The sequence below is a fragment of the Bos indicus x Bos taurus genome, chromosome 2 (genome assembly GCF_003369695.1).
Source record: "Bos indicus x Bos taurus breed Angus x Brahman F1 hybrid chromosome 2, Bos_hybrid_MaternalHap_v2.0, whole genome shotgun sequence".
Lineage (NCBI taxonomy): Eukaryota > Metazoa > Chordata > Mammalia > Artiodactyla > Bovidae > Bos > Bos indicus x Bos taurus.
The window spans coordinates 102,338,776-102,351,001 of NC_040077.1; the positions used below are offsets into that span (position 1 = coordinate 102,338,776).

Below are 12,226 nucleotides of genomic sequence, written 5' to 3' on the forward strand. Positions count from 1 at the left end.
ATCCCTCTGGGTCATCCCAGTGCACCAGCCCCAAGCATCCTGTATCATGCATCAGACCTGGACTTCCAATTCATTTCACATATAATATTTATTTCAATGCCATTCTCCCAAATCATCCCACCCTGGCTCTCTCCCACAGAGTCCATAAGACTGTTCTATACATCTGTGTCTCTTTTGCTGGCTCGCATACAGGGTTATCGTTACCATCTTTCTAAATTCCATATATATGTGTTAGTATACTGTATTGATATTTTTCTTTCTGGCTTACTTAACTCTGTATAATAGGCTCCAGTTTCATCCACCTCATTAGAACTGATTCAAATGTATTCTTTTTAATGGCTGAGTAATACTCCATTGTGTATATGTACCACAGCTTTCTTATCCATTCATCTGCTGATGGACATCTAGGTTGCTTCCATGTCCTGGCTATTATAAACAGTGCTGCATGAATATTGGGGTACACATGTCTCTTTCAATTCTGGTTTCCTCAGTGTGTATGCCCAGAATCAATATAGTGAAAATGAGTATACTACCCAAAGAAATCTATAGATTCAATGCAATCCCTATCAAGCTACCAATGGTATTTTTCTCAGAGCTAGAACAAATAATTTCACAATTTGTATGGAAATACAAAAAACCTTGAATAGCCAAAGCAATCATGAGAAAGAAGAATGGAACTGGAGGAATCAACCTGCCTGACTTCAGGCTCTACTACAAAGCCACAGTCATCAAGAAAGTATGGTACTGGCACAAAGACAGAAATATAGATCAATGGAACAAAATAGAAAGCCCAGAGAATTTACTTTTAACCACAATACCACAGCCACCCAAATAAAATCAACAAAATGAAACTTTTTTTTTTCAATTTTTCCTAACTTAGAGCTCCTCGATTTTTAAGAATGTTACTTCAGCCTTACCAAGTTAAAATAGTAAGCGGAATCCTGCCAATTGCCTTGTCACTTTGAATTTGTATAACAAACTTTATAGATTGGACCTATTTCCTCCCAGGTACTCTACATATAATGCCAGTAACAGTCACCACATAAAGAATAATGCTGTAAGGTATTGGTGCCTGGACCAAATATCCAGGCTTTCCTCCAGAAAGGATTAGTAAGTCTCATTGTATTCAGATTACAAAATAAGGATGTATGTTCTAGAAGAAAGGCTTTCCTAATAGTTCAGTGGTAAAGAATCCAACTGCCAATTCAGAAGATGTGGGTTCAATCCCTGGGTCAGGAAGATCCCCTGAAGAAGGAAATGGTGACCCACTCCAGTATTCTCACCTGAGAAATCCCATGGACAGAGGAGCCTTGTGGGCTACAGTCCATGGAGTTGCAAAAGAGTTGGATAACTAAGTGACAAAACAGCAACAGCAACAATCTTCTCTAAATATCTGGAGACTTCTTTGCAAGTCTCCAATATAACATGATCTAATAATCTTATAATGATACTTAGCAATGATCAAATTAGCTTCAGATTCTCACAAAGAACATATTTGACTGTTTTTCTGGAGTTAGTCCCTCCACTAATCTAAGTTACCAGTTCTCAGGCTAATTTTTGCATTTTTTAAATCAATCACAAGGCATTCTACTGTTTCCAGGATTCTGGAATTCTAATTCTGCAAGAATTCTCAAAAGTCACGGACAATGGCATTAGGATCTCAGCTTCAAGGTCTTCAGTGATAAACCATGGTTTAAAGGGTGCATATTGCTGTATTGCCATGTTTCCATTCTAAAACCAAGGAGGAAGATTTGAGCTCTAGCCACCTAAACCAAGAGTTAAGAAAGAGCCCCTTTTCATTCTATTAATTTCAAAATAAATACATCTCTAGGAGGGCACCCCTTGAACTCTAGGAATGGCCTGGATAGCATTTGGATTTGCCACATGAATAATTTAATTACAGCAGAAACTGTAGATAAAATGTATGGTTTCTGCTTAAACAGATAATATGTTCAAAAAAACTAAGATGAAGGCATACACATTCATAACACATACAATATTCAGATCACCTAGTACAAACATTAAGAAATAAATTTGACCTTTAAACCTAATTTCAATTAAAATTTATGTGAAGGCGTATACAGTGAATGTTACTTTATTTTTCAGAACTTTCATTGAAATAAAATGCTCTGTGAGATTTCTTAGAAAAAGATTTTCCTTGTATACAATTTTAGGATGGTGTCATTTAATCATCTTACTGACCAAATCTCTAACTGACAGGAGCCATGTACTGATCATAATTTCACATGTTCTTCTAAAAGATAGAAAAAAAGCTAGCAAGAATAATTTATTTTTTTTCTGAAGTACTTGTTCCAGTGTTCTCTGTTCCTCGAAAGATAGCTTTATTGTTTAATCTTTGGTTTTACGGGGGACACTTTCAGATCTAATCTATAGTCTTCACATTGAAGAGCATGATAAAAGGAAATTTGTAACCAGCTCAGTGCTTAAGATGTAAAGATTTATTCAAAGCATCAAACCTTTCAGAGTTTTATGCTGTAAGGTGGGAAGGATTTTTACAGCAATGTAAATAAATGTGAAGGATTTTTACAGTAATGTTAATGTTAAAGGAGCACACTGCCCACTCCTAGGAACTTCTTGTTGTATAAGCAATGACTTTGAAAGTAGGGATGGTGCAGGAAGTCAAATGAGGCAAGAAAATGATGGATGAACTGGCGAGGTCAAGAAAAGAAAGAGGCTAGGGAGGGAGGCTGCAGACAACAGACAGGGGCTTTAGTGTAAGATCAGTAGATTAAATTTGAGAAGAGTATTTAGAGGGGCTGGGGACAGGCACATGGAGGCTTCCAATGAGAAGAAGTAGACTGTAACAGAGGCATTCTTTAAAAACAATCAAATAAAAAACAAAAGAACTAACATGTTTCTTGAAAAGAGATTCTAGACCAGGAAGAGCAACTGGTATGTAAATAAAGCCAAGTTCAGGGAAAGATTGATTGAAGCTGCTAATGGCTAGAGTGATATTTTTATTTTTCTAATTTGTGATTCTCATTATTCAAAAATCCCTTTCAAAAGTCGAACACGACTGAGCGACTGAACTGAACTGAATGGCTAGAGTGATATTTTTATTTTTCTAATTTGTGATTCTCATTATTGAAAAATCCCTTTCAAAAGTCTAGCATCCTCTTATGACTAAGCCTTGTAGTATTAGCTCTTCCTCAGAGTATTTTTCAGGAATCCATTGTATATACTTCCAGCCACCACTGATTTCAGGCAGAGGCCCTGAGGTCTTTACTAGACCATTATCTGTTATTGCCTCTCCCAGATAACTACCATGAGTGTAGCTACCAGGTTACAAGACTTGAAGATGCCAAAGTCACCAAGAACATGAGCCTCATGGAAAACTATCTCTAGCCTATTACAATTTTCTATGAACTCACTCTGACAGGAAGTTTAGAAGCTCTACTGCTCCATAAGAATCTATTTACCAACAAACCTAGTTAGTGAAATTCTCTTTCTTAGCAGGAAGTACCTATCCTCTATAAATCATTCATTCAGTTGCTAATGGTTATTTTCGTGGATCTGATTGGCCTAGAGAGATGTACAACACACTGGACAAAAAACTACTCAGAGGGGGGTACACAGACTAGACCTCTCATGGCAGTACTGTATAGCAGTTAGGCTGCCTAAATTCAAACCCTGCCCTTCCCCTACAGCCTACAGTACCTATCGAACCTCTCTCAGTCTATTTGCTTATCTGTGAGACGGAGATGTTCACTCTTGCCATCTCTTGTTTGACCACTTCCAGTTTGCCTTGATTCATGGACCTGACATTCCAGGTTCCTATGCAATATTGCTCTTTACAGCATCGGACCTTGCTTCTATCATGAGTCACATCCACACTGGGTATTGTTTTTGCTTTGGCTCCATCCCTTCGTTCTTTCTGGAGTTATTTCTCCACTGATCTGCAGTACCATATTGGGCACCTACTGACCTGGGGAGTTCCTCTTTCAGTATCCTATCATTTTGCCTTTTCATACTGTTGATGGGGTTCTCAAGGCAAGAATACTGAAGTGGTTTGCCATTCCCTTCTCCAGTGGACCACATTCTGTCAGATCTCTCCACCATGACCTGCCCGTCTTGGGTTGCCCCACAGGCATGACTTAGTTTCATTGAGTTAGACAAGGCTGTGGTCCTAGTGTGATTAGATTGACTAGTTTTCTATGAGTATGGTTTCAGTGTGTCTGCCTTCTGATGCCCTCTTGCAACACCTACCATCTTACTTGAGTTTCTCTTACCTTGGACGAGGGGTATCTCCTCACCGCCGCCCCTTCTGACCTTGAATGTGGAATAGCTCCTCTATTCTCACAACTGAGCGACTGAACTAAACTGAACTGCGATGGAGATAATAACAAAACGTCTTTCATAGTAAGTTATTATGAAATAAGTAACTTGATATAGTGTGATACTCAGCAGTTAATTTCAAAACTATCATTTGAATCAGAATGGTGTTCTTCCTCAGTCTACACTGGGAATCTAATAACCCAACAAATCTTTCTCAATGACTGCAGATACTTTGAAATAAGTGTTTTGCATTGGAAAATCTAGGGCCTCTTTGGGATTTTTAATGCCCAAATCAGTCCGCTAGTGTTGCACAGATCAGCCTCTCCTTCAGCAAGAAGGGAACCAGCAGAACAACCACAGCTGCGGAAGGGCAAGGTGCAGAAACAATGATACTCAGTTCAGTTCAGTTCAGTCACTCAGTCGTGTCCGACTCTTCGAGACCCCATGAATTGCAACACACCAGGCCTCCCTGTCCATCACCAACTCCCGGAGTTCACTCAGACTCAAGTCCATCGAGTCAGTGATGCCATCCAGCCATCTCATCCTCTGTTGTCCCCTTCTACTCCTGCTCCCAATCCTTCCCAGCATCAGAGTCTTTTCCAATGAGTCAACTCTTCGCATGAGGTGGCCAAAGTACTGGAGTTTCAGCTTTAGCATCATTCCTTCCAAAGAAATCCCAGGGCTGATCTCCTTCAGAATGGACAGGTTGAATCTCTTTGCAGTCCAAGGGAATCTCAAAGAGTCTTCTCCAATACCACCATTCAAAAGCATCAATTCTTCAGCACTCAGCTTTCTTCACAGTCCAACTCTCACATCCATACATGACCACTGGAAAAACCATAGCCTTGACTAGACGGACCTTTGTTGGCAAAGTAACGTCTCTGCTTTTCAATATGCTATCTAGATTGGTCATAACTTTTCTTCCAAGGAGTAAGTGTCCTTTAATTTCATGGCTGCAGTCACCATCTGCAGTGATTTTGGAGCCAAAGTCTGCCACTGTTTCCCCATCTATTTCCCATGAAGTGATGGGACCAGATGCCATGATCTTAGTTTTCTGAATATCGAGCTTTAAGCCAACTTTTTCACTCTCCTCTATCACTTTCATCAAGAGACTTTTTAGTTCCTCTCCAATTTTCTCTCATGTTAGCGATAAATTCAGGCTAAGTCCTTGCTGTACATCAGAAGGCTATGCAAAAGTCCTTCTTTGCAACTAATAAAGAAAAGGGAGACAACTTCTGACAAGTTTGCTTTGCAATTTAAGATCTCACAATGGGACTTGCAAAATAGGAAGCAGTATAGCAGATTGAATACCCATCTCTCATGCTATTTCCTCACTCAGAATTTCCTTCATCAAATACCATGTTGTAATAACAAACTTTTCCTTAATTTACTGAGGTTATTTGGTAGAGGAGCTCCAGGAATGTCCCAGCCCTTGGGATGATACAGTAGATTTTTCTGGAATACTTAACCACATGGTAAAGAGCTTAACTGTTCTCACCAATAAACTAGTTGACCATGCTAAGAGATAGCAATATTTCCTCCATGGATTCTATGGCTAATCCCATTGTATTTACTAAATTTGAAAGTAAAATAATTCACTGAAAGCTAAGCTCATATGAATGGATAAAGAAGTCATGGTCCATAAATACAGTGGAATATTACTCAGCCATAAAAAGGAATGCATTTGAGTCAGTTCTAGTGAGGTAGATGAATGTAGAGCTTATTATACAGAGTGAAGTCAGAAGGAGAAAAATAAATATCACGTATTAGTGTATATGCATGGAATCTAGAAAAACGGTACTGATGAACCTATTTACAGTGCAAGAATAAAAATGCAGATGTAGAGAACAGACTTACGGACACAGAGGGAGAATGAAAGAGTGGGACAAATCAAGAAAGTAGCATTGAAATATATACACTACCAAGTATAAAATAGGTAGCTAGTGGGAAGCTGCTGTATAACACAGGGAGCTCAGCTCGGTATTCTGTGATGACCTAGTGGGGTGGGATGGGGGTAGGTGGGATGGAGGCTCAAGAGGGAGGGGATATATGTATACTTACGGCTGATTCACTGTTATACAGCAGAAACCAGCACAGTATTGTAAAGCAATTATCCTCCAATTAAAAATAAACTTATAAAAAGAACATTGGCTTCCCTCATAACTCAGTCAGTCAAGAATCTGCCTGCAAGGCAGGAGACCCAGGTTTGATTCCTCAGTCAAGAAGATCTAGAGAAGGAAATAGCAACCCACTCCAGTATCTGTGCCTAGAAAATCCCACTGACAGAGGAGCCTGGCAGGATACAGTCCATGCGCTTGCAACAGTCAGACATGACTTAGGGACTAAACCATCACCAATAAAAAGAAAATAAAAAAATAAGAAAGCTAGACTATCCTTCAAATAGAAAGCATAGATAAAATTAACTTTAAGTAATTAGTTGAAAGATTTCTACTCTCACAGACTACCGGAGTCAAGATGCATTGATATTTCATAAAGTGTCAAGTTCATAAAGAGAAAGGCCTTGTGGACAGTCGTCACTGAGACAAAAGCCGTGGACTTGAATGAACACACAAGTGAGTCACTCTGGTAAAGAAATTGGAGGCAGAACTTTCCAAGGACAAATGGCTTGTTAGATCTGTATAACTTCTGAGAACTCCAAGTTTTCATTCCAGAATTTTCAACTTCTATTTTATGAAAAGGAAAAACTAGAAAGTATAAAAGATGAGAAAGTCACAGAGTGGCCACTGCTTTAGATTATTTGTGGTATAGGAAGTTTCTAGAAAGGAATGAGAAAACCCCAAACTCATTCTTGTCTGGTAAGTATTGTGAAGACAAAAATTGGTGTCTACTTCTTAATTTTTTTCTCTAAATGAATCACTGTTCAATTCTACTTTTAGAGTCTCTGACTCTTAAATAGTGGCTTTTTAAAGTCTGTCAATTTTAGTTCATTCATAAAAGCAAGCAGGCAAGATGAAAGGTATTCACTAAATCTTCGAAGAGGCAGTACCTGGACATTTGGATCCCCAATGCAATCTCCTCTAAAATTCACATTAGAGAAAAAAATGCCCTTTAGAATCTAGGTTAGCTTGAAAAGGAATTTCTACCAAGGGTAAAGCTCTCCATTTACCATTTTCTCATTTCTCAGTAATCCTTTCTTTGCAGGCAAAAATGACAAATGGTAAAAACTTATTGCACATGTGCCAGTGTCATTCCTGTTTATCAGAGGAAGGCAGAGCAATCAGTGCATCTGGAAACCAAACCAGGAGGTGACATTTTAGCTGTCCAAATCTTTCTTTGGAAAGTAGGAACATAAGACATAGGAAACATCATACATGAGTGCTCTGGTTGCTCATGGCAACCTGAGCTGCACTTGGCAACCCACCAACCCACACACCCTTGGCTTGGGTGTCCAGGTGGCCTTCCATGGGGAAAAAATGATCATACACATGGTAAATGGAGTTAATACAATAAAGCAAATATAAACACTGATGTTTTATCTTCTGACAGCATATGAATGTGCAAGCATTAAGTTATAGGAGAAAAGGGGCTAATTTTAGATTTGTTCCTAGCCCTCTCCATGTGAATGGTGTCGCTGTGAGCCCAGCAATGAAGTTCACTGTGTTGTAGCAGACTGCGCAGTTCCTGAGTGTGTCAACCCAGTCTATGAACCAGAACAGTGTTGTCCTGTCTGCAAAAATGGTAAGACCATACTGCATTAGCTTTCAAAGAGGGGTTAGTGCAAAGTACAGATATGCCACCACTGCACACCATTCAATGCAGAAGCCCTCTGAGATATACCTGTGTGATTTTTCAATGTGGGCATGGTCAATTAATATTTTTATCCCACCTTAAAGTGAAAATAATCCAGCAATGGGTGAATCATGAAGTTTTCCATCTGGGGAATTAGAGCTCTTACAAGCTGACTTTGTTGTGCTCCCTATTATTTATTGTTGATTTATAAAATTTTGGAACGAACGCAGTACCATCTTTTTGTAGTGATTGGATTTCTCTTTCATGGAGGCTATGAAGCAGTTCCTAGTATATACCCAGGATAGAGAGTAGCATAAATGCCAGGTATTTTGCTTCGTGCATAGACAAGACTTAAAGTTATCAATGAATTACAAAAACCAATTACTCATGCACTTAATAGAAATAAGAAAGACTAGAAAGTTTGGAGCTTTTATTCTAGGTCTTTAGTACAATGAAAAAGTACACTTATAGTAACTACCATGGAGGGGAACTTGGTTTATAAGTTTATGGGTTCTTTCTGGCCCTTATATGAAGGAGAGGTTGAAATGACTGGCATGCCAATCACCCAAAGTCAAGGCCATGCCGCAGAGAAAACAAGGCAGTGCTATAAACCCAGGAAAACTTACCAACAAACTCAAAATCACACTCTTGCCATGATTTTGATTGTATATGATCAAAATATACAATCATATATCAATCAAAACATAAATCTTCAGTATGTAACATTCTGTCAGTGCACAAGTATCTGCTTGAAAAGGTAGGTCTAGCTCTTAATTAAGCTGAGGTCACTCTAATGTTGAATCCCTGCCTTCTTCCTTGGATTAGCAGTTCTCATCTTCCTCTGTTATTGTGTATTTTTGTCTAGAATCTGGTATTATGTAAGCTCACCTACTAATCTTTTCCCTTGCAGAGTTATAATTAGTAAAACAAACCAAAAACAGGTTACTTAGCAAAAAAAAAAAAAAAGCAGTTCTGATTGTTTTTATACTATTCATAGTGTTTTGGCATCTTCTCATATGACTTATAAAGAACCCTTATGACATTTTTCAGGCACAGTTTTTGTTATTTCTCATCATATAAATCTGTTAAGTCAAATGTTAAACAGCACACCTGGGTTCTCTTTTTCTTCTTATCCCTCCATCCAACTCATCCGTGTTATAGGGACCATCACTCTGACTTAGAAGATAGAGATAAATATCCTCCTGAAGTTCAACCTGATCTAACATATGCAAAGGTATCATCTTTAAGACTTTATACTGTTAAAAGGATATTGAAGAAATTGGAAAAGATACAGGGAAGAACAATAAGATGATTTAATGCTTGAAACATAGGACCTATGAGGACAGACTGAAGGAGTTTGCATAATTTGTCCTGGAGAAGAGAAGGCTCCAGGGAGACCTAACTGTCATAAAGTATATGAATGGTTAGTCTAAAGTAGAAGAGCACCTGTTATTTTTCATTTTCTCCAAGGACAGAAGGAAGAAAAAAATCAGCTTCCTAATCAATCTTTAAAAATAGGATTGACAACTCTTTGACTAAAGACCATTTTTTTTCCCCCAGAAGCAAGTGTCTAAACAGGTCCTTGAGGATCTTCTCTTCCCTGGATGGACCTGGTTGGCTGTGTTTTACATTTAGGGTAAACAAAACTATCCTTAGAGTTTAAAACTCTCACCTTGACATACTCAAAATACTTGGAAAATTAAAATATATAGACCATATATTTAGAGTACAGGTTTTAAACATATATCATCCTAGGTATTCCCCACCCAAACCTATAATATATCTAGAGTTCATGTTTATGTCAAATGTTAAACTAGCCTCTACAAACTTAGTTACACTGTATTTTATATCACCCAACATTATCCTATATCTCTCTGCCATGTGTGAGAGTAGAAATTTGTCCTCAAATGAAACACTCTTTGTATATTTTGAATATAAAAATGAATAATGAATGAATTTCAACTGTTCGATTCATTAGGTAATCAATTAGTAACACTTCAGTATTACTGAAAAGTCTATGTGGAGAGAAAGAAATATATTCGTTAAGTTTTTCATGAAGAACTGCAAAACAACCACTTTTCCAATCCCTAGCAATTTTTCTTTTTCTAACTAAGGAAAAAGAACCTAAATTAGAATTAGTCCAAAGACTAACTTTGAATGTGATATAACATTATGACTTGTTAACTTTTATTATTAAGCACCACTAATTAATCACTTATGCCCCAAAGCAAAGTGTAATCGTTGTCTATGAAAAGCATATTAACGATTGCTGGAGAATCCTTATGACCACCAGTGGTATCAGTCTCAGTCTCAGTTAAGTTGCTCAGTAGTGTCTGACTCTGCGACCCCATGGACTGCAGCACGCCAGGCCTCCCTGTTCATCACCAGCTCCTGGAGTTTACACAAACTCATGTCCATTGAGTCGGTAATGCCATCCAACCTTCTCATCTTCTGTCATCCCCTTCTCATCCCACCTTCAATCTTTCCCAGCATCAGGGTCTTTTCAAATGAAAAGTTCTTCGCATCAGGTGGCCCAAATATTGGAGTTTCAGCTTCAACATCAGTCCTTCCAATGAATATTCAGGACTGATTTTCTTTAAGATGGACTGGTTGGATCTCCTTGCAGTCCAAAGGAACAAAGTTTTCTCCAACACCATAGTTTAAAAGCATCAATTCTTCGGCACTCAGCTTTCTTCATAGTCCAACTCTCACATCCATACATGACTACTGGAAGAAAATATTTGACTAGACAGACCTTTGTTGACAAAATAATATCTCTGCTTTTTAATATGCTGTCTAGGTTGGTTATAACTTTTTTTCCAAGGAGCAAACATCTTTTAATTTCATGGCTGCAATCACCATGTGCAGTGATTTGGGAGCCCAAAATCTTAAGTCAGTCATTGTTTTAACTGTTTCCCCATCTATTTGCCATGAAGTGATGGAACCAGATGCCATGATCTTAGTCTTCTGAATGTTGGTTTTAAGCCAACTTTTTCACTCTCCTCTTTCACTTTCATCAAGAGGCTCTTTAGTTCTTCTTCACTTTCTGCCATAAGGGTGGTATCATCTGCATATCTGAGGTTATTGATATTTCTCCTGGCAATCTGGATTCCAGCTTGTGCTTCATCCAGCCCAGCATTTCTCTTGATGTACTCTGCATATAAGTTAAATAAGCATGGTGACAATATACAGCCTTGATGTACTCCTTTTCCTATTTAGAACCAGTCTGTTGCTCCATGTCTAGTTCTAACTGTTGCTTCCTGACCTGCATAGAGATTTCTCAAGAGGCAGGTCAGGTGGTCTGGTATTCCCATCTCTTTCAGAATTTTCCACAGTTTATTGTGATCCACACAGTCAAAGACTTTGGCATAGTCAGTAAAGCAAAAGTAGATGTTTTTTCTGGAACTCCCTTGCTTTTTCAATGATCCAACGGATGTTGAAATTTGATCTCTGATTCCTCTGCCTTTCCTAAAACCAGCTTGAACATCTGGAAGTTCATGGTTTACGTATTGTTGAAGCCTGGCTTGGAGAATTTTGAGCATTACTTTACTAGCATGTGAGATGAGTACAACTGTGCTGTAGTTTGAGCATTCTTTGGCATTGCCTTTCTTTGGGATTGGATTGAAAACTGACCTTTTCCAGTCCTATGGCCACTGCTGAGTTTTCCAGATTTGCTGGCCTATTGAGTGTAGCACTTTCACAACATCATCTTTTAGGATTTGAAATAGGTCAACTGGAATTCCATCACCTCCACTAGCTTTGTTCGTAGTGATCCTTCTAAGGCCCATTTGACTTCGCATTCCAGGATGTCTGGCTCTGGCTGAGTGATCACACCATAGTGAGTATCTGGGTCATGAAGATCTTTTTTGTATAGTTCTTCTGTGTATTCTCACCACCTTTTCCTAATATCTTCTGCTTCTGTTAGGTCCATACCATTTCTGTCCATTATTGAGCCCATCTTTGCATGCAATATTCCCTTGGTATCTCTAACTTTCTTGAAGAGATCTCTAATCTTTCCCATTCTATTGTTTTCCTCTGTTTCTTTGCATTGATCACTGAGGAAGGCTTTCTTATCTTTCCTTGCTGTTCTTTGGAACTCTGCATTCAAATGGGTATATCTTTTCTTTTCTCCTTTGCCTTTTGCTTTTCTTCTTTTCACAGCTATTTGTAAGGCCTCCTC

At 38.5% G+C, this 12,226-nt stretch overlaps 1 protein-coding gene across 1 annotated transcript in view; it reads left to right on the forward strand.

Moving 5' to 3' along the window:
* Positions 1-12,226, forward strand: part of VWC2L (von Willebrand factor C domain containing 2 like) — a 214,166-nt gene that overhangs the window by 22,463 nt on the left and 179,477 nt on the right. Inside the window, exon 3 of the mRNA XM_027566748.1 lies at positions 7,866-7,995. Coding sequence (XP_027422549.1) covers positions 7,866-7,995 — 130 coding nt within the window. The remainder of the gene's footprint in view (positions 1-7,865; positions 7,996-12,226) is intronic.